Source organism: Vipera ursinii (assembly GCF_947247035.1).
Source record: "Vipera ursinii genome assembly, chromosome: 5".
Classification (NCBI taxonomy): Eukaryota; Metazoa; Chordata; class Lepidosauria; order Squamata; family Viperidae; genus Vipera; species Vipera ursinii.
This window is the reverse complement of record NC_139518.1, coordinates 94,638,656-94,659,207: the sequence shown is the minus strand read 5'-3', so window position 1 is coordinate 94,659,207 and position 20,552 is coordinate 94,638,656. Positions and strand designations below refer to the sequence as shown.

At 42.4% G+C, this 20,552-nt stretch overlaps 1 protein-coding gene across 1 annotated transcript in view; it reads right to left on the bottom strand.

Annotated features, from left to right (window-relative positions):
• The window catches only part of LDB3 (LIM domain binding 3), a 74,386-nt gene extending 56,060 nt beyond the window's left edge, over positions 1-18,326 (bottom strand). The window contains exons 1-2 of the mRNA XM_083364265.1: positions 18,244-18,326; positions 724-851 (exon numbers count right to left, since the gene is read on the bottom strand). Coding sequence (XP_083220391.1) covers positions 724-816 — 93 coding nt within the window. The 5' untranslated portion in view covers positions 817-851; positions 18,244-18,326. The remainder of the gene's footprint in view (positions 1-723; positions 852-18,243) is intronic.
• Positions 18,327-20,552: the final 2,226 nt, after the last annotated feature.

Genomic DNA, 20,552 nt, shown 5'->3' with positions numbered 1-20,552 from the left:
AGAGCCTATTGATCTAATACGGGCAAATGCACCATACAAAGCCACCTGATTGTGAGATGGAGGGCTGTATAAATACTGTATGATTTATAAATAAATAAAATAATAATAATAATAATAATAATAATAATAATAATAATAATAATAATAATAATAATAATAATAATAAACATGAGTGATCACGATCACCCTGCCCCTCACAAACATTTCCTTTCATTCTTATTCTAGATAGGGCAGGGCTAAAATAAAATTAAGTTTGAAGAAGGAGGAAGGGGAGAGGGGGAGAGAGGGGGGAGAAGGAGAAGGAGAAGAGGTGATACACCAAAACTCATATAGATTTGAGTCACTCGATCAACCTTTCATCCGCTTCATTGTTGGGGGAATTATTGGGGAAAATAAGCAAGAGAGTGACTTTCAACCAGTTGCCACACAGATGAATCCCTCCGTCACAACGTGTATATTGGAGCTATTCTTGTTGTCTATGAAATATACATGGTGGAGGAGCAGCGGAGGAGCAGCATGCAACCCCCCCTTTCCTTGTCATTTCAGTACTTTTCACTCCACAAGGCTCTCCCTTTTAAAACAACAACAACAACAACAACCCCCCAAAAAACATGTCCATATGTTATCACCCCTGACTGCCCTGTCCGGTTCCCTCCAGCAAGACGCACAAGTCCAAACCCCCCCAATCTGAAGAAAAACAATGTCTGAGTATCTTGCTCTTACCCTGGAGATGGTCAGAGGCATGTTGAAGTCCTTCCCTCCTTGCAGACGGAAGCCCCACGGGCCAGATCCATTGAGAGTGACACCGAAGGACATTGTAGCTCTCCTTCACAGGAGGGAAATGCTGGGCTCTGTGAAAGAGAGGGGGGCAATACAGGTGGGTATGTCTTGTTTGAAAAAGGGAGCGTTCTTTTTCTTTCCCTCTCCCCCCTTCTTTCCGATTAAAGCACAAAATCGCCCTCTTTTTTCTTTTTTTGTCTCTTGCCTGGTCAGTCCAGCCGAAGTGTCCTCTAAGAATAGATAGCGCTTATAATACGGATACTGATCTCCTTGTCGAAGAGACCATACATGGTTGGTAACCCAACACCAGCTATGCCAAACCTCCGTGACTCAGGAGTCTAATATAGAGTCCGGGGAGTTGAGCAAACCTTTCCGAAGAGCGCATCGGTTCCCTTGTTCAGGCTCCCAGCCACTTTGCTGAGATAAAAGAGCAGCTTATTTTAAGGGCGAGTTAAAAATAAGAGTCCAAAGGAGCTTTTCAGAGTAAGGCTCCGGTTTGTCCCTCGCCTGATTCCATCAGGGTGCACCCATGAGTTCTCCAGGTTTTACATATAGTATTATGCAAACTGTCCATTTGACAATTTTATACACATATATACTATATATATCTATATATCTATCTATATCTATATCTATCTATCTATCTATCTATCTATCTATCTATCTATCTATCTATCTCACAACAATTTTATGCAAATCGGTTTCCATAAAATGTAAGTTTTTCTTAAGTCTTTTTAAAGAAATAATGAAGAAATGGTTGCCAGCTTAAAACATAAGTAGCTTGAAATAGTAAATTATATCACTATAGAGATGAGATTATTGATCTCCTCCTCCTCTTTTCCTTCTCCTTCTCTCCCTCCCCCTCTTCCTCCTCCCCTCCTCCTCCTCCTCCTCCTCCTCCTCTTCTTCTTCTTCTTCTTCTTCTTCTTCTTCTTCTTCTTCTTCTTCTTCTTCTTCTCCTCCTCCTCCTCCTCCTCCTCCTCCTCCTCCTCCTCCTCCTCCTCCTCCTCCTCCTCCTCCTTCTTCTTCTTCTTCTTCTTCTTCTTCTTCTTCTTCTTCTTCTTCTTCTTCTTCTTCTTCTTCTTCTTCTTCTTCTTCTTCTTCTTCTTCTCCTCCTCCTCCTCTTCCTCCTCCTCCTCCTCCTCCTCCTCCTCCTCCTCCTCCTCCTCCTCCTCCTCCTCCTCTTCTTCTTCTTCTTCTTCTTCTTCTTCTTCTTCTTCTTCTTCTTCTTCTTCTTCTTCTTCTTCTTCTTCTTTTTCTTCTTCTCCTCCTCCTCCTCCTCCTTCCATGTTTGCAAAGAGGATGAGTAGAGACTTAGATTTCTAGATAATCAGAAAAAGCCCCTGTCTTTACAGATTTAAAGCCCTGCACACAAAAAGGGTAGGCGTCCACCGTGATTTCTTTGGTACTGAAAAAAATGAATACATTTCCCCCCCCCCAAATAACTACTAAGAATACCTTTTAATTTAACAGAGGCATACATGTGCATATTTTTCTCCCCACACCCTTAACTGTGCCTTAACGGTGCCAACTGAGGTGGAGTGGGTTATATTTAGGCTTCACAGATCCAGTTTTGCAACGGTTAAACTAATTCCTTTGGTCAACTTTATTGTAAGCATAGGGATGGCTCTGTGGTAATTTTAGCTTTCACACTCAAAAAATTGGAGTGAGATAATAGTATGAGGAAGGAAGGAAGGAAGGAAGGAAGGAAGGAAGGAAGGAAGGAAGGAAGGAAGGAAGGAAGGAAGGAAAGAATAATGCCAACGAAAAGATTAGAAAGCACAAAGAAACTCAGCCTCATTCATCCCAAATGAAATTTACTCCCACAAGGTAGAATTATGGCCATAAAATAATCAATGAAGGATAAGATTATATTCCAGCAGAAGACTGTACAGCTGAATATCAATTGTTATATATCACCAGCTGAAATATGATCAGTATTATCTCATATTCAGCCGGTTGGCTACTAAGAAAACCAGAATGACAGGTCAACACCTTATACATTTGTATACTGAAAAAAAAAGAGATAATGATTTTTTTTGGGAGGGGGTGTCGCCGTGATATAAAAAAGAGGTTGAGACTCTAGAAAAAGTGCAAAGAAGAGCGACGGGGCCTGGATGCAGGAACTGGGTATGTCTTGTTGTTGTTGTTAACTGTGAAGTCATGTCTGACCCATCGCGACCCTATGGACAATGTTCCTCCAGGCCTTCCTGTCCTCTACCATCTTCTGGAGTCCATTTAAGCTCACGCCTACTGCTTCAGTGACTCCATCCAGCCACCTCCTTCTCTGTCGTCCCCTTCTTCTCTTGCCCTCAACCTTTCCCAGCATGAGGCTCTTCTCCACTGAGTCCTTCCTTCTCATTAGGTGGCCAAAGGATTTGAGTTTCAGCTTCAGGATCTGGCCTTCTAAAGAGCAGTCAGGGTTGATCTCCTCTAGGACTGACCGGTTTGAACACCTTGCGGTCCAAGGGACTCGCAGGAGTCATCTCCAGCACCGTAGTTCAAAGGCCTCAATTCTTTGGCGTTCAGCCTTTTTTATGGTCCAACTTTCACTGCCATACATTGCAACTGGGAAGACCATAGCCTTGACTATACGCACTTTTGTTGACAGGGTGATGTCTCTGCTTTTTAGTGTTCTGTCTAGATTTGCCATAGCTTTCCTGCCAAGGAGCAAGCGTCTTTTAATTTCTTGGCTACAGTCCCCATCTGCCTAGTATGTCTAGTTTAATGAAAAGAAGGACTAGGGGTGATATAATAGCAGTGTTCCAATATTTGAGGGGCTGCCACAAGGAAGTGGGGGTCAATCTATTCTCCAAAGCACCAGAAGGCAGGACTAGAAGCAATGGATGGAAACCAATCAAGGAGGGAAGCATTTTCCCGACAGTCACAAAAATTAACCAGGGGAACGGCTTGCCTCCAGAAGTGGTGAATGCTCCATCACTGGAGGCTTTTAAGAAGAAATTGGACAGCCATCTGTCTGAAACGGTATAGGATCTCCAGCTTGAGCAGGGGGTTGGACCAGATGACCTCCAAGGTCCCTTCTAACTCTGTTATGGTTATTATTACTGTTACCGTTATCTATTATGTTATTCTGTTACTGAAACCAGTATTTTACCTACTTGTTCCAAATACTTTTTTTTTTACATTCCAGCTATTTTTCTCTGTTTCTGCTTGTTGTTTCTAAGGCACATAATTTTCCTAATGGTTTTTGAATCCAAACCAGGGGTCTTCAAACTTGGCCCTTTTATGACTTGTGGACTTCAACTCCCAGAATTCCTCAGCCAGCATGGGGGAACTGTGTCCCCCTTCATGACTTGTGGACTTCAACTCCCAGAATTCCTCAGCCAGCCATGATGGCTGAGGAATTCTGGGAGTTGAAGTCCACAAGTCATAAAAGGGCCAAGTTTGAAGACCCCTGATCCAAACTGTTGAAATGATTTGGTTCTTTCGGCACAGACTAATTAAAATGTTAAAAATAAAACAATTTTATGCTGCGTGCATGGCAAACGGTCTTTTATTTCCTGCAGAAATTAAACAGATCCAGCGGCAGGCAAATGGGAGAAGCGCACAATAACTCTGCTGCTTAGTTCATGCAAACTGCACAATCTCAGAAAATGTACACGGATTCATGAACAGTCGTTAAAAATATAAATGTTTGATGGAGCAAAGATAGAACTCATCACTTGAGAATTAGAAATTGGCTAGATGCGGAAAATAGAAAATGAGGGGGAAGAGGTCCAAACGGGCAAAAAAACAAAATAAAAAATGGGCATGCACATTTTACATTTGTTTTGCTGTGTTTTCTGAAACTCGCAATCATGTTCGACGCTGAAGCATTCAAAATTAAAATAAAATTATAAGAAAGCATTTTTTTTTAAAAAAAAACCACTGGAATCATGGCAAAAAAAGAAGAAGCAAAGAAACAATGAAAAATGATATTATGAAAGGCAAACATGGGTATACACAGAGACGCAGGGCTGTTTTTTTTCTCATAGAACGCTCAGAACGGAGTTCCGGCACCTTTTTTGGATGGAGCCTTGTAGGGTAGGCAAGGCGGGTTGTATGACATGTGTGAGTTCAGGCACCTTTTTCTTTTACAAAAAAAGCACGGCAGAGATGTATTTAACTGGCAAAGGTTCCTGTGTTTTTGATGGCACAGTAAGCTTCACCACCTTATCCAAAACACAGAACTGATTTTTCAAGAGGAAATCTTGAACCAGGAGCAGCTGTCTTGATCCTTTGTCTAATTCTGCATTTTCTAAGCCACATTTGTAGATTTATTGCCCACATTTGGTCTTCCACAGCAATCAAAGCTGGAGAAATGATTACGGATCTCCGCAAAGCATCCTCCAGTGGTTTGATGAAGACCTTAAGAGAAAAGGATTACCCTTTTTTTTTCTCAATTCAATGAGGCAATCCAAAAAGATAAGGCCGCTGACTTGATGATATTGAGAATTATTAAGAGGTGTATTGGAGGTTCTGTGGAGATGATGCCAATAATAAATTCAAAATAATAATAGCCCCGCACCACTTGAACACCACCGGCATCGGCAAAATCGCCATCAGTCCATTGCAAAAGGCAGCTTTACTTAGCAGTGGATCACTTTAATAAGCCTTCTTTCAACTGAGATTAAAAACTTGGCATATATCCCACCAGGAAGTTGCAATCTCTGTCTTATCCAGAACATCCTATCAAATCCAATTGTGTCCCAACACAATAAAGTAAAAATTTACCAGGCCCATCACTTCCAGTTAGTCCTTGACGTACGACCCCATTTGAGCCCCAAATTTCCGTTGCTTAAGTGAGACCATGGTTAAATGACTTTTGCCCCATTCTACAACCTGTCTTGCCACAGTGGTTGCTGCAGTTGTTACGCTAGTAACCCAGTTGCTCAGTGAATCTGGCTTTCCCATTGATTTTGCTCATCGGAAGATCACAAAAGGGGATCACGTGATCCCGGGACACGGCAAATGTCAGTGTCAAACATCTGAATTTTGATCGTGTGACCATGGGGCTAAGCATGTCATAAGACCCTTTCTTTCAGTGGCCTTGTGCCTTCAAATGGTCATTAAATGAACTGTTGTAAGTTGAGGACTGCCTGTGACTTTGTTATGTGTAAAGGTAGCAACAACTCATTTATTTCAGTTTAGCTTTTGATGCTTCACACCGCAATGTACGCTAATGTTTATGATGCTGGGTAAGGATAATAATATTACAGTTATGGGCCTGAATCTTGCCTAAGAACCTAGGTTTGTAGCCTTGATATTTCATCATGTTGAAAAGCCATCCAAAGACACTGTGGGTAAAATTTTACTTCTTCCACAACTACTGCCTTCTTCACAGTTTCAGATTTTCCTGGCCTCCCCTTTTTCCTTTTAAGAGCACCCACATTAAGCCAAGGGAAAAAGTATTTATAGAATAATCAAGTTGGAAGGGACCTAGGAGGTCATCTAGTCCAGCCCCCAGCCTCCTGCTCCAGCAGGAGACCCTAGACCAGTCTGTTTCTGAAAGCCTCCAGTGATGGAGCATCCACAACTGGTTGATTTTTCTAACAGTCAGGAAATTTCCCCTTAGTTCTAGATTGCTTCTCTCCTTGGTTAGTTTCCATCTGTTGTTTCTTGTTTTGCCTTTTAGTGCTTTGCAAAATACTTTGACCCCCCCCCCTTTCTTCTTTGCAGGAGCCCCTCAACTATTGAAACACTGCTATAGTGTCACCCCTAGTCCAGTGGTCGGATTCAGCCCGTTCGCACCACTTCGGCAGAACCAATAGCTAATTTTTTGTTGACCAGGCCCAGAATGGACTTCCAGAAGTGGTATCCACCCAGAGAACCGGTTGTGCACATATTTGAATGCCACCACTGCCCTAGTCCACTTCTTGTACCCATTCTTTGGGGGGTTTGAGCCTCCAGTCCCCTGATCATCTTGGTTGCCCTTCTCTGCACTCTTTCCAGAATCTCAACATCTTTTTTTATACTGTGGTGACCAGAACTGGACATAGCAATCCAAGTGTGGTCTTACTAAGGCTTTGTCAAGTAGTACAGGCACTTCACATGATCTTGATTCCATCCCTCTATTAAAAACAGCCTGGCATTGAATTGGCTTTTTAAATTTAAATTTAAAACGCCGGAAGCATCATCGGTTGAAATAATTTCAGGAAACAGGATGAGATTCTCTTTCCCAAGCAGACACCAAAATGACCGCCATCCCGGTGATTTTTGCTCTTTGGCCCATGGCTAAAAATGGTACGAAGGAGGGGAAAAAAAAAGCTTCTGGAATGTTAATAGCAGCCTTTCCCCATGACCAGGAAAGAATGATCAGCTCAAGGTAACATCTCAGAATAGAAACACCATCAGCCTCTGCAAACCAGCACCAACTTGGTCACCACACTGGAAACCGTTCACCACGGAGGAGGTCTGGTTGGGTTAGCTAGCGCTTTCTCAGAGCAAGTCAGTGATGAATGAAGGGATGTGGGAGCCTTGCTGTAAGTCTATGCCCTACTCCTTGAAGTTGCAGAGGTTAAAAAAAAATGTATTACCGGTCTACTACAGAGAGCGTCCTCTCGCACTGTATTGTGGTTTGGTATGCTGGCCTGACAGCCACGGATAGGAAGATATTACAGAGGGTGGTGAGGACAGCACAAAACCACTGGATGACCTCACCAGGGCTTGCTGCCTTGGAAGAGTGAGGAAAATGCTCAGGGATGACTCACACCCTGTTCGGTACCTCTTTACTCTCCTACCATCGGGTAGGAGATGCAGGAGTATAGCCAACCGCACCAACAGGCTGAAGAACAGCTTTTATCCATGGGCTGTCCGGCTCCTGAACGGGAAATAACTCTATGTATGATTGACTTGCGAGGCTGGTGTGTTGTGCAATTAGTTCACCTGGTGTAACAAGATGGTGGGTTTGTTGTCACTGTGAGTTGTGGGGGGGCCCACGAAGGGAGGCTCAGCCAATCTCATTGTACACATGTTGTACTTTGTTAATAAAGGTTCGTTATTATAGACTCGTATCAGATTGATGTGCTACAAGTGGAGCAATTGTGCAACGAAGAACAAAGGTTGGTCCTCTCTCTGCACATGGTTTGCTGTTAAGGGTGTTCTTTTCTCAGCCACAAACAGTGTGTGTACTAACTCTAGGCATGGCCTTTTACGACTGCAGTGTCCTGTTTTGTTTGTGAGAAAAGCCACTGATAAATTTCCACTAAAACCTATTTTATTCTTTGCTGCACTTGCCCAGCAGTTCAGGGGTGATGTATTTCATCAACCTCTGCATGGCTGCACCCTGGATCCTGGGGTTGGTGGACTACAACTCCCAGCATCCTTCGCCGGCCACCGGTAGCCACATCTGGAAAAATGGTTTTTTCTTAATCCTGAAAGATTAAGAAACCAGAGCGGCCACTGCATGAAGATTTCTCCAGGTTTCAAAACTTTCAGACAACCATTTGTTTGATATGGTTGATAGTCTCCTGCTCAAGCAGACTAGATGATCTCCAAGGTCCCTTCCAACTCTGTTCTTCTTTCCAACACATAATTATGGGTAGGGAATGTGCATGGAGGAAGTGTAGTCTGAGATAATAAGATCAGCAAAGGAGGGTTTTGTAAATGAAGTGTGAATTCTATGTTTTTCTCATCCTTTCTCTGGACTTTCCACCACACTTAGATCTTTTTCCTGCACTAGACCAGGGCTTTTCAACCAGTGGTATGGGCGCCACCGGGCAGGCAGGCAGATGTCTTGCTCGGCTGTGGCTTGGGGGGCCCTTTTTTCAGTGCCATTGTAACTTCGAACAGTCACTAAGCAAACTGTTGTAAGTCGAGGACTACCTGTACTTCATCACTTTTTTCCTTTTTCTGGGGGTCATCAAGTTTTTGACGCCTTGCTAGGCGACTGGTGGTACTCGGATGTTGCCACATCCTAAAAGTGGTAGAATGGGTGAAAAGGTTGCAAAGCCTGCACTGGAATACAGACAACTCTAACTACAGTAACAGGACAAATGGAAGTTAGATGAAGCTTGCAAAGACCAAGCTATTGAACTTAAAATTACAAGTATTTACTGCTTAGGAAAACAAGCGGGTTTTTTCAACAGAATGAAACATTTGTGTCACCTGATAAACCCTGACTTGAACACTGCACGGAGGGGGTCTGGTTTATTACTGGGGAGGGGTCGGAGATTAGTTGGAATATTATAACTCACCTTTTCACTCTGCTGGCTAACGGAAACCCAAGACGTCTGGAAACACTTGGTTAGAGAGTGTTGGGAGTAAGGAGAACAAATTTGACTGGTGACTGACTTTAGAAAACTGCCCACTTTCTCCAGGATGCACCCGGAGGACAACCGGTAACCAATGCAGCTCACGCAGGAGGGGTGTAATATGGGACTATCGGGATGCTCCCATCACTACCTGCGCAGCTGCATTCTGCATCAGCTTGAGGCTCCAGGTGGTCTTTAAGGGCAGCCCCATGTAGAGAGCATTGCAGTAATCTATACGGGAGGTAACGAGTGTGTGAGTGACCGTACGTAGGGCATCTCGGTCCAGATAGGGGCGCAATAACCCTAGCCAGAGAATGAAAGAGAATGAATTATTATGGCCATCTGATGTGTGTGGCTAAGTTCCTTTGTTACAGATAACGGAAATCAAAGAGTACGATTCATTTAATATTGAAATCTCTTCCTCTCTGTTTTCAACATCATAATTAAACTCAGCCCTGAAAAAGTTACATAATTATTAAATCAAAGTCAAATTACTGTGGTCCTTTGTTGGATTCGTAGTTGTTTTATGCAAGGGAAGAGACCTCTTGGTCATTGTCCATGGTGCTGAAAGTGCTGAGTGGGACACAGCTTTACCAGACGTGGCACAGAATGACCAGTGGGCAATTCTGCCATAAACTAGTTCCTCTTGAAGAAGCTAAAACATGCCCACAGAAAGATCAGAAATTAACTTTGCCAAATCAGATCATTGTTCTGGTGTAGCTTAGGGGTACAAAACACTTAAGGTGACCAGATTCAGAGATATGACTCAATGAATTTGACTTCTTTGGGATCACCGCAATCCGATCTACCATCGACCGTACTGAGCAAAGAACAGAAATATCCCAGATGGGAAATCCCAAACAAGTCTAATACATTGCAATGCTGAATCCATTGTTACAGGGTGGCATTTTAAGGGGCAAATATATTTCTGCTCCTTAAAAGCCTTCAGATCGCTTCTTCATAGTTCAAGAATGCAAACAGTAATTTGACTTTGACTTAATAATTATGTAACTTTTTCGGAGTTGAGTTTAATTATGATGTTGAAAACAGAGAGGAAGAGATTTCAATATTAAATGAATCGTACTCTTTGATTTCCGTTATCTGTAAAGAAGGAACTTAGCCACACACATCAGATGGCCCTAATAATACATTCTCTTTCATTCTCTGGCTAGGGTTATTTTGAGGAAGTAAATCTACATAATTGATGCAATCATTAGAAAGCCGTCTGCGGAAGATATATGGGAACCCAGCCAATTTTAATTGCGATTAGCTGTGCTATTATTATTTCTTTATATTGCTTTCTACCCCACCTGATTATTTTATAAATAACTCATAGTGGTGAATATATCCAACATACCTCCCTCTTGGTATTTACCACATAACAACAACCCTGGGAGGTGGATTGGGCTGAGAGAGGGTGACCAGACCAAACTCACTATCTCCTGGTGATCAGCCCAAAGTCATCCAGCTGGCTTTCATGCCTAAAATGGGACTAGAAATCACAATCTCCTGTTTCCCAGCCTTGTGGCTTCACCATTAGACCAAACTGGCCAAGGTGGTAGAGAAGCTGATGGCACTCAGATGAAATAATTAATTTTCACCCTTCCTTAGGATCTATTTTTAGGAGAGAAAGTCTTTGATCATGAAGATGGATGATCTGCCTTGGGAGAATGACAGGCAAAGAACTGACCTGATGATGCTTCTGAATAATAATAATAATAATAATAATAATAATAATAATAATAATAATAATAATAATGTTGGAAGGAACCTTGGAGGTCATCTAGTCCAACCCCCTGCTCAGGCAGGAAACCCTATCCCATTTCAGACAAATGGCTGCCCGGTCTCTTCTTAAAAACTACCAGTGTTGGAGTATTTACAAATTCTGGAGGCAGGTTGTTCCACTGGTTAATTGTTCTGTCAGGAAGTTTCTCCTTAGTTCTAGGTTGCTTTTCTCCTTGACTAGTTTCCATCCGTTGCTTCTTGTCCTGCTTTCAGGTGCTTTGGAGAATAGCTTGACTCCCTCTTCTTTGTGGCAGCCCCTGAGATATTGGAACACTGCTATCATGTCCCTTCTTGTCCTTCTCTTCATTGTCCTTCTCTTCTTGTCCTTCTCTTCATTCACTGGTACAGAATGCGGTCGCGAGAGTTGTCTTGGGAGTTTCCCGGTACTCCCATGTTACACCTTTGCTCCGCGAGCTACATTGGTTACCAGTTGTCTTCCGGGTGAGATTCAAGGTTTTGGTTATGATCTTCAAGTCCTTACATGGCATGGGTCTGGGGTACCTCGAGGACCACCTGCTGCCGGCGTCAACTTCCCTCCGCCCTGTGCGTTCCCACAGAGAGGGCCTCCTCAGGGTGCCTCTGGTCAGGGAATGTCGACTGGTGGCCCCCAGGGGGAGGGCCTTCTCTGTGGGCGCCCCGGCTCTATGGAACCAACTGCCGGTTGAGCTCCGTATGGCATCGGACCTTCGCTCCTTCCGGCGCGGTCTGAAGACCCATTTATTTGAACTAGCTGGTCTGGCCTGATGGGGGACGTTAGGGTTTTTTAATGGGTTTCTTATATTGTTATTGTATTTTTAACTGGGCACTTGTTTAATTCCCTTTTAATTTTTGTATTTGCTATTTATATATGCCCTGTTCACCGCCCTGAGTCCTTTAATAAAAGTAAAAAGTAAGTAAAGTAAATTAGACATACCCAATTCCAGCAGCTTTTCCTTGTATGTTTTAGCCTCCAGACCTCTAATCATCTTTGTTGCTCTTCTCTGTACTCTTTCCAGACCAAAACTGGATGCCGTATTCCAGGTGTGGCCTTACTGAGGCATTGTAAAGTGGTATTAGTACTTCACGTGATCTCGATTCTATCCCTCTGTTAATGCAGCCTAGCACCGTGTTGGCTTTTTTGGCAGAAGCAGCACACGGCTGGCTCAAATTTAAGTAATTGTCCACTAGGACTCCGAGATCCCTCTCACAGTTACTACTATTGAGCAAGGTACCACCTATACTATACCTGTGCATTTGGTTTTTCTTGCCTAAATGTAGAACTTTACTTTTTTCACCACTGAATATCATTTTTTTAGATAGTGCCCAATGTTCAAGTCTGTCAAAATACCTTACCAAAGTCATCTTGCTAGACCACATGATACAGCTGTGAGATGGAGGCATGGTTTTATTATTATTATTATTATTATTATTATTATTATTATTATTATTATTATTATTATTATTATTATTATTATTATTATTAGGACTTATATGCCGCCCTATCTTAAAAGAATTAAATAACAGCCCCAAAATAAATTAACTACAGTTAAAAATTAAAACATATTTAAAAACCCATCATCAATCCAGGTCAGCCTGATGGAAGAGAAAAGTTTTGAGGTCGCGGCGAAAGGACCGGAGGTCCGGGGCCATCCGAAGCTCAAGGGGAAGTTGGTTCCAAAGGGCTGGTGCTCCCACAGAGAAGGCCCTCCCCCTGGGGGTCGCCAGCCGACATTGTCTGGCCAACGGTACCCTGAGGAGGCCCTCTCTGTGTGAGCGCACTGGGCGATGGGAAGTCGTCCCCGGTAGCAGACGGTCCTGCAAGTATCCCGGGCCTAAGCCATGTAGGGCTTTAAAGGTAAGTACCAGCACCTTAAATCTCGCCCGGAAGACAACTGGTAGCCAATGCAGCTCACACAGGAGGGGTGTAATATGGGAGTATCAGGATGCTCCCATCACTACCCACGCGATGGTTCAACACCTACCTTTACAGATACTAATAAAAACTGGGCTTGAAGACTTCTGTTTGGCTTTTTGAGAATTATTCAGGCCAATTATTCTACTTCCCCATGTTAATCCACAGGAAATGGTTGTTTACACATTCAAGGTTATAAGCCACTAGACTTCTGATCATACTTATGATAGAAGGTGTTGAAGTCCCAGGAACCTTGGGGTGCGGGGGGAGAAATCATGCAATATTGGAATTCAACATTACGCAAGCACAAGCAATAGAACACAGTCAAACTAGAGTCTTGGACTTTAAGAGAGCTAATTAAATCCTCAAGGGGAAAACAACTCAAGAAAATTTTGAAAAGTGAGACTATAAAAGCCCAGTCTAGCACAATACCAAAGAAGAAGAAAAATAACAGCTCTTAAAAGAAACCAGCATGGCTGTGTAAAGAACTCTCTGATAAATTGAAAGACAAAAAGAACAAGTATAAAAAGTGGAAAGAGGGGCACATAACTAAGGCAGAATATCAGCAAATAGCCCGAGCCTGCAAAGGTGAAGTAAGGAAAGCTAAGGCTCAAAATGAACTAAGGCTTGTGACAAAAGTAAAAAAATAACAAAAAATGCTTCTTTCAACATGTAAAAAACAAAAAAAAGGTTAAGGGAATGTTTGTCCATTAGTGGGAGAAAGTGGCAAGAAGGTGACAAGCAACAGGGAGAAAGCAGAACTATTTAACTCATTTTTTTCCATCCATCTTTACACAAAGGGAAAAAACAGTCCAACCTATCAAAAACAGTACTGTAAAAAAACAGATTAGAAACACAAGTTAAGATAGGCAAGAAAATGGTGAGGACCTGTCTAACACAGACAAGTTCGAATCACCAGGACGAGATGGATTACACCCCAAGGTTCTGAAGGAACTGGCAGGTGTGATCTCAGAACCACTGAACTATATCTTTCAAAGATCCTGGAGCACTGGGGAACTACCAGAAGACTGGAAAAGAACTGATGTAGTTCCCATCTTCAAAACAGGAAAAAAAATAGATTCAGGAAACTACAGACCTATCAGCCTGACCTCAATACCTGGAAAGATTCAGGAAAAGATAATCAAGCAATGAATCATTGAACACATAGAGGCAAACAAAGTCATTACCAAAAGCCAACATGGGTTTGTCAAAACTGTGCCTTGGTGGAGCAGTGGGCTAATGCCTCCTTAAGTAACACCAGCTGCCTGCAATTAGTGCAGGTTCACATCCCACCAGGCTCAAGGTTGACTCAGCCTTCCATCCTTCCGAGGTAGGTAAAATGAGGACCCAGATTGTTGGGGGCAATTAAGCTGACTTTGTAATAATGCTGCTTGGGGTGTGTGTGAAAGCCCTAATAAGCAGGCATATACATAGAATGAAGGCTACTGCTAAGCACATTGATTTGTGCTTAGATTGTAAGTCTTCGGAGAAGGGCGGGATATAAATGGGATTAAAAAACAAACAAACAGATCATGCCAAACAAATCTTATTGCATTCTTTGGCCAATTGACAAAAATAGTGGACCAGAGGAATGCTGTGGATATAATTTACTTGGACTTCAGTAAGGCATTTGATAAAGTAGACCACAACCTACTACTTGATAAGATAGAAAAATGTGGGTTAGACAGCATCACCACCAGATGGATTCGAAGCTGGCTGACCGGCCGTACTCAGAGTGTAGTCCTCAATGGAACTGCATCTACAGGGAGGGACATGTATAGTGGGGTGCCCCAGGGCTCTGTTCTGGGCCCAGTGCTCTTCAACATCTTCATCAATGATTTGGATGAGGGGATAGATGGTGAACTCATCAAATTTGTAGACAACACTAAGCTGGCAGGAATAGCCAACACTAAGGAAGATAGGGTTAAGATACAGAAGGATCTTGACAAACTTGAACATTGGGAGCCATCTAATAAAATGAAATTCAGTGGTGAAAAAAGTAAGGTTCTACATTTAGGCAAGAAAAACCAAATACACAGGTATAGTATAGGTCAGACATGTCAAACTCGCGATGTCACGTGATGTTGCGCAACGTATCGGAGCTTTTTCTCCGTTGCCAGCAATGGGGTGGGTGCGGTTTTGGGATGACGCGTCCGGCCCATGGGCCAGCAGTTTGACACCCCTGGTATAGGTGGTAGCTTGCTCAATAGTAGTAACTGTGAGAGGGATCTCAGAGTCCTAGTGGACAATCACTTAAATATGAGCCAGCAATATACTGTATAAGGAACGGTTGCTGGAATTGAGTATGTCTAGTTTAATGAAGAGAAGGACTGGGGGGGGGGTGACATGATAACAGTGTTCCAGTATCTCAGGGGCTGCCACAAAGAAGAGGGAGTCAAGAAATTCTCCAAAGTGCCTGAAGGCAGGACAAGAAGCAACGGATGGAAACTAATAAAAGAGAGAAGCAACCTAGAACTAAGGAGAAACTTCCTGACAGTTTAGAACAATTAATCAGTGGAACAACCTGCCTCCAGAAGCTGTGAATGCTCCAACACTGGAAGTTTTTAAGAAGAGACCGGACAGCCATTTGTCTGAAATGGTATAGGGTTTCCTGCCTGAGCAGGGGGTTGGACTAGATGACCTCCAAGGTCCCTTCTAACATCATCATCATTAATAATAACAACAACAACAACAATAGTAGCAGTAGTAGTAAATAATAATAATAATAATAATAATAATAATAATAATAATAATAATAATAATAATAATAATAATAATAATAATATGGATGAAACGTGTAACAGTGATACCCATTGTCACCGGGGCACTGGGAACTATGTTTTTTTTTAATCCCATTTATATCCCGCCCTTCTCCGAAGACTCAGGGCGGCTTACAATCTAGGAAGCACAAATCAATGTGCTTAGCAGTAGCCTTCATTCTATGTATATGCCTGCTTATTAGGGCTTTCGGCCCCCTGCAAGCGGCATTATTACAAAGTCAGCTTATTGCCCCCAACAATCTGGGTCCTCATGTCCAAAAACTTTGCCAAATATATCAAGAAATTGCAGCTTCCTGCAATAACGCCAGCAAAGCTACAAAAAAACTGTGCTACTCGGAACATCTTACATTTTAAGGAGATACCTGGTTGATACCTAGGATGCTGGCAGCAACCCGTATCAACCATCAGCGCCAGTCAATTTGAGTGTTCAGTTGACTGAGTTTCATGTTTTATGAATAAAAGTTTTATAATAATAATAATGTGTATTTCTCCTTCCTTGTGTGTTCAAAGTTGGCTATTTGCATCTATTTCATAAGATGACAGAGGTTTAGAGAATAAACCAGTAACCGCACAACTCACAAATACAATGTTCGTGAGATGGACAGTGAAAATGGTCCAGAAACAAGCCAGTCCAGGAACCAGCAATGCTGAATAAGGCACCTCTGACTTTGCATATAAGTCTTATGCTAAAACTGCTTCAGGGAAATTTAGAGGATACATATTTACCCTGTTCTTTTATTGTGATAGCTGTAAATTTGTGGTTTTTATTTAAAAACGGTTTTATGTACCTTTTAAAGCATTATAGTTAGCCACCCAAGCCATAGAGAGGGTGAGGGGAACGTAAATCCTTGAAATAAAACCTGCCAGTTTTTGCCAGTTAAATATCTCATCTTTCCTCAAAGAATCCTGGGACTCATGGAGAGTCTGATGAAAATGTCATTAAAAGATTATTTTTAAGGCACCCAGGAAGTGGATGGTGTAGACAAATAACTACCTAGCAAGTTTCAGAATAACTTGAAATATAATCATCCTTTTTTCAGCTGGATTATGAGTTTTAGAGGAAAGCTGCCAAATTAAAAATACAATGGTCCGTGTGTGTGTGTGTGTGTGTGTGTGTGTGTGTGCGTGTGTGTGAAAATCCAACAGCAGCTGCTTATAGGGTCAAAAATTCTGAGATTGCTAAATTGAGACTTGCATTACAATAATGGAAAAAATTTGTCCATGATGCCAGCAAGTCACTTAAATTACTAAAGAGACAAGGTTCAGTTGGATCTGATCCATTGGCTTTAGTATATGGAAGTGTTCTTACTAAAAAGACAAATAAAAATAGTGTGTGACTTAATCACAGCTGATAATTTTCCTCTTCCCCTTTGCCCTTTACACTCTATAGTAAGTCTACTTTATGTACGTAAGAGTTACTACTTACGAGAGAGTCCAGAATGAAAGTTGGCGGTATTAAAAACATTCCATGAATTAAATATGCTCTCAGGGATAATGTTAGCTTTTTGTAAACTTATATTTGCTCTTTAGACATGGAATGATATTGCCCACATCCATGCTGAAAGAGAGAATGGGGCCAGAAAAACCTATTGTTTGCAATTTTCACAAACAAAAATCTCAAATCTTTGTACGAGATGATGTACTTGAAATGTGCATCATTTATTAAAATTTGACAAATTATTTTAACCAGGTATTTTGGTTGAAGCTTAGGAGTGTACTTGAGGATTGGGCAACACTTAGCTTCTGTTGATTAAAAAAAATAGTCTGTAGTGATTGATTTAATCTTTGTGATCTGGCGTGTACAGTTTAAAGTGTGTAACACTCTGGTACAACGACAACACACAGTCCTTGTTTTCGAATTTGGTAGAGGGTTTCAAAGAAACGGGATTAAAGCTATTTGGTCATTAGCCAAAAGTATTATAAACTACCATCTCGAGACTACAAGTGCCTGCAACTATTTCTGTAGCTGGGAATTTGCGATTTCACCTAAATAAACTGTGATTCTCTCACGGTGAAACTAATTCTACGCTGTCCATTTTGGACGAAAGCTGGAGAAAACCGGACCGTGCACGGAGCGGTATCTGTGCATCTGTGAATCATCCGTTCTGGGACGCTTCTGCTCATGAATATTTTATCCCTGATTTCCAGCTGAACAAAAGCTGTGCTGGGATAAGGGTTTGTTTTTTTCCCCCCACCGAAAGGGGGAAATGAAAATGGGTCCCGAGGATGGGCCCAAATCATCCCCTTCGCCCTCTCTTAACCAACCAGCAGGTGGGAGAAGGCATTGGGGAAAGGGGTTGTCAATAGAAAAGTAGGTTTTAGGTGTCTGGGAGAGGGGAAAAAAAAGAGAGGATAAAGAGCTAAATTGTGGTGGGGGGGGGGAATTTGTCAGCCAATGGTCTGCAGACAACCCCACACCGGGCAGAATCTCTTCTAAAGCCAGCCAGAAACCTGAGCGAGCTTTGTGAGAAGAAACACAACAAAATAAGCAGGAGACAGAGAAAGAAGAGAGAGAGGAGAGAGAGGCACCAGCAGAGCAGTTATCATGCAGACAGGGCGAAACAAGCAGAGAGAGAGAGAGAGAGAGAGAGAGAGAGAGAGAGAGAGAGAGAGAGAGAGAGAGAGAGAGAGAGAGAGAGAGAGAGAGAGAGAGAGAGAGAGAGAGAGAGAGAAACTGAGGTTTGAGGGACCAAGGTCTGTTAGGAGGAGGAAGTGGGTTAGTATGGCAAGGAAAGACGGCTGCCAATTCCTCTACCTGGGAGACGCTGGGCAGATGGGCTGCACGCCTTGAGCTCTGCTTCCTTCTGAGCGTCCCCTGTACATTGACTTGACCTCTGCTATCCCGGTGACGCTGCCTATTCAGGCCAAGGCAGGGGAAGGGCTGGCGGTTCTTTAAGGTGGATCCCTTAAAGCCACAGCTGCCCCCCAGCCACCACCCAGCAGGAGAATAATTGTTTCCCCCCCCACCACCACCCCCAGTCAAGAGCAATGAGAAGGAGGAACTGCTGGGAGGCTGAGGTTTTCCCCGCCAGCAAGGCTGGGGGTGATGTGGTGGAAGGGTCCATGAAGGATGCCCAAAGGATGCTTCATCATTCGAGGTTTTTAAGAAGAGGCTGGGAGATAATTTGGGTCAGAAATGTTAAATTTACTCAGGCTCAAAATTTAAGAGAAAATTTTTTATAAAATGTTTTATAGATGGCATCTGGATCCCAAGAAGTTGTCCAACATGTATCCTAATTTACAGTCTAAATGTTGGAGGTGTGGCAGTTTAGAAGCTACCTATTTTCACATGTGGTGGACTTGTAGAAATATAAAAGCTTTTTGGATTAAAATTTGGTGGAACATTCAAAAGATTTTTAAGAGAAAGATAAAGTTTTCTCCGCAATTGTTTTTATTGGGTATTGTTGTAGATTGTGATGTTAAAGAAACTAACTTGATGTTGAACATGATAACAGCAGCACGGTTACTGGTGGGACAATATTGGAAGAAGGATAGTTTGCCTACTATAGAAGAACGGGTGTTTAAAGTTTAGAATCTTGCAGAAATGTCTAAGATTTCTGCTTACTTGAAAGATCATTCACAGGAAAGATATATTTCAGTTTGGAGGAGATGGATAGATTACATTCAGAACAAATATGGGACTAAAAAGTTTCATCTAGTTTATGAGTAGATTTTAGAGGGATATTGTTATTGGTACTTTGTATGTAGTTATATTAAAGGGGAGTTAAAGCACATTATGAATTTGGTTAATTGTATATTATGCTCAATTTTTATTTAGAATATGATTATTGTAACTATAATCCTGTATTTAGCTCTGGGAAGTGGGTGGGGGGGAAGTGGGTGGGTTTAGGGTGGGAGGGATTTGGGGATATATTGTAAAATTAGCCCCACAGAGAGACTTTTTACATCTTATTTCTTTTTTTTACTCTAATAGAACAATTAGAACAGTGAGAACAGTTAACCAGTGGAACAACCTGCCTCCAGAAGTGGTGAATGCTCCAACACACTGGAAGTTTTAAGAAGAGACTGGACAGCCATTTGTCTGAAATGGTATAGGGTTTCCTGCCTGAGCAGGGGGTTGGACTAGATGACCTCCAAGGTCCCTTCCAGCTTTATTATTATTATTCTAATACAAATTGGCAAGCTCCTCTTTCACAGTGTGTATACAGTCTGTTATAATATTTGACATGAGCACCGGGCAGCATTCTCTGCTTATGTGATTATTCTGCTCTCGTCAAGATTAGGGGAAGTGTTAAAACCACGATGGGGAAAACGCGGGGTTCAACATACAGGTAGTATGTTGGACTAGAAGACCTCCAAGGTCCCTTCCAGATCTATTCTGGCAAGACAAGCCGTAAAACATTCAATTTAAAAAGAGCCTTGGTGGAGCAGTGGGCTAATGCCTCCTTAAGTAACACCAGCTGCCTGCCATTAGTGCAGGTTCGAGTCCCACCAGGCTTAAGGTTGACTCAGCCTTCCCTCCTTCCGAGGTAGGTAAAATGAGGACCCAGATTGTTGGGGGCAATTAAGCTGACTTTGTAATAATGCTGCTTGGGGTGTGTGTGAAAGCCCTAATAAGCAGGCCTATACGTAGAATGAAGGCTACTGCTAAGTTTGTAAGCCGCCCTGAGTCTTCGGAGAAGGGCGGGGTATAAATGGAATTTAAAAAAAAAAAAAATTCAAGGAGGTGTGAGGGGTACCCCTGCGTTGTTGTTGTTGTTTTTTTTTTTCATTCCAGGCCTATGAATGCTCTTCACATCAAATGCAAAGGAACCACTTGGGAAAAGAATTCCCTGATATTATCCGTGCTGAATTTTAATTTGAGTCAGTTGGTCTGTGGAATCACCCCACAGAAGGCAAAAGGGGGGGGATTTAGAGCTATTTGTTTTACACACGTTTGGAAGCAGAAAGTGATTCACCAGTTAATGGCCACATTTCAGTCCTCTGGCAAGCAGACATGGGCTAACAGCTGCCCTTCTTTTTATAGCATCAGGATCTTAGCCAGTGCACACTGAACATTCATGCCGGAAACAGAGGCATTTCCAGTGTGTGTGTATGTGTGTG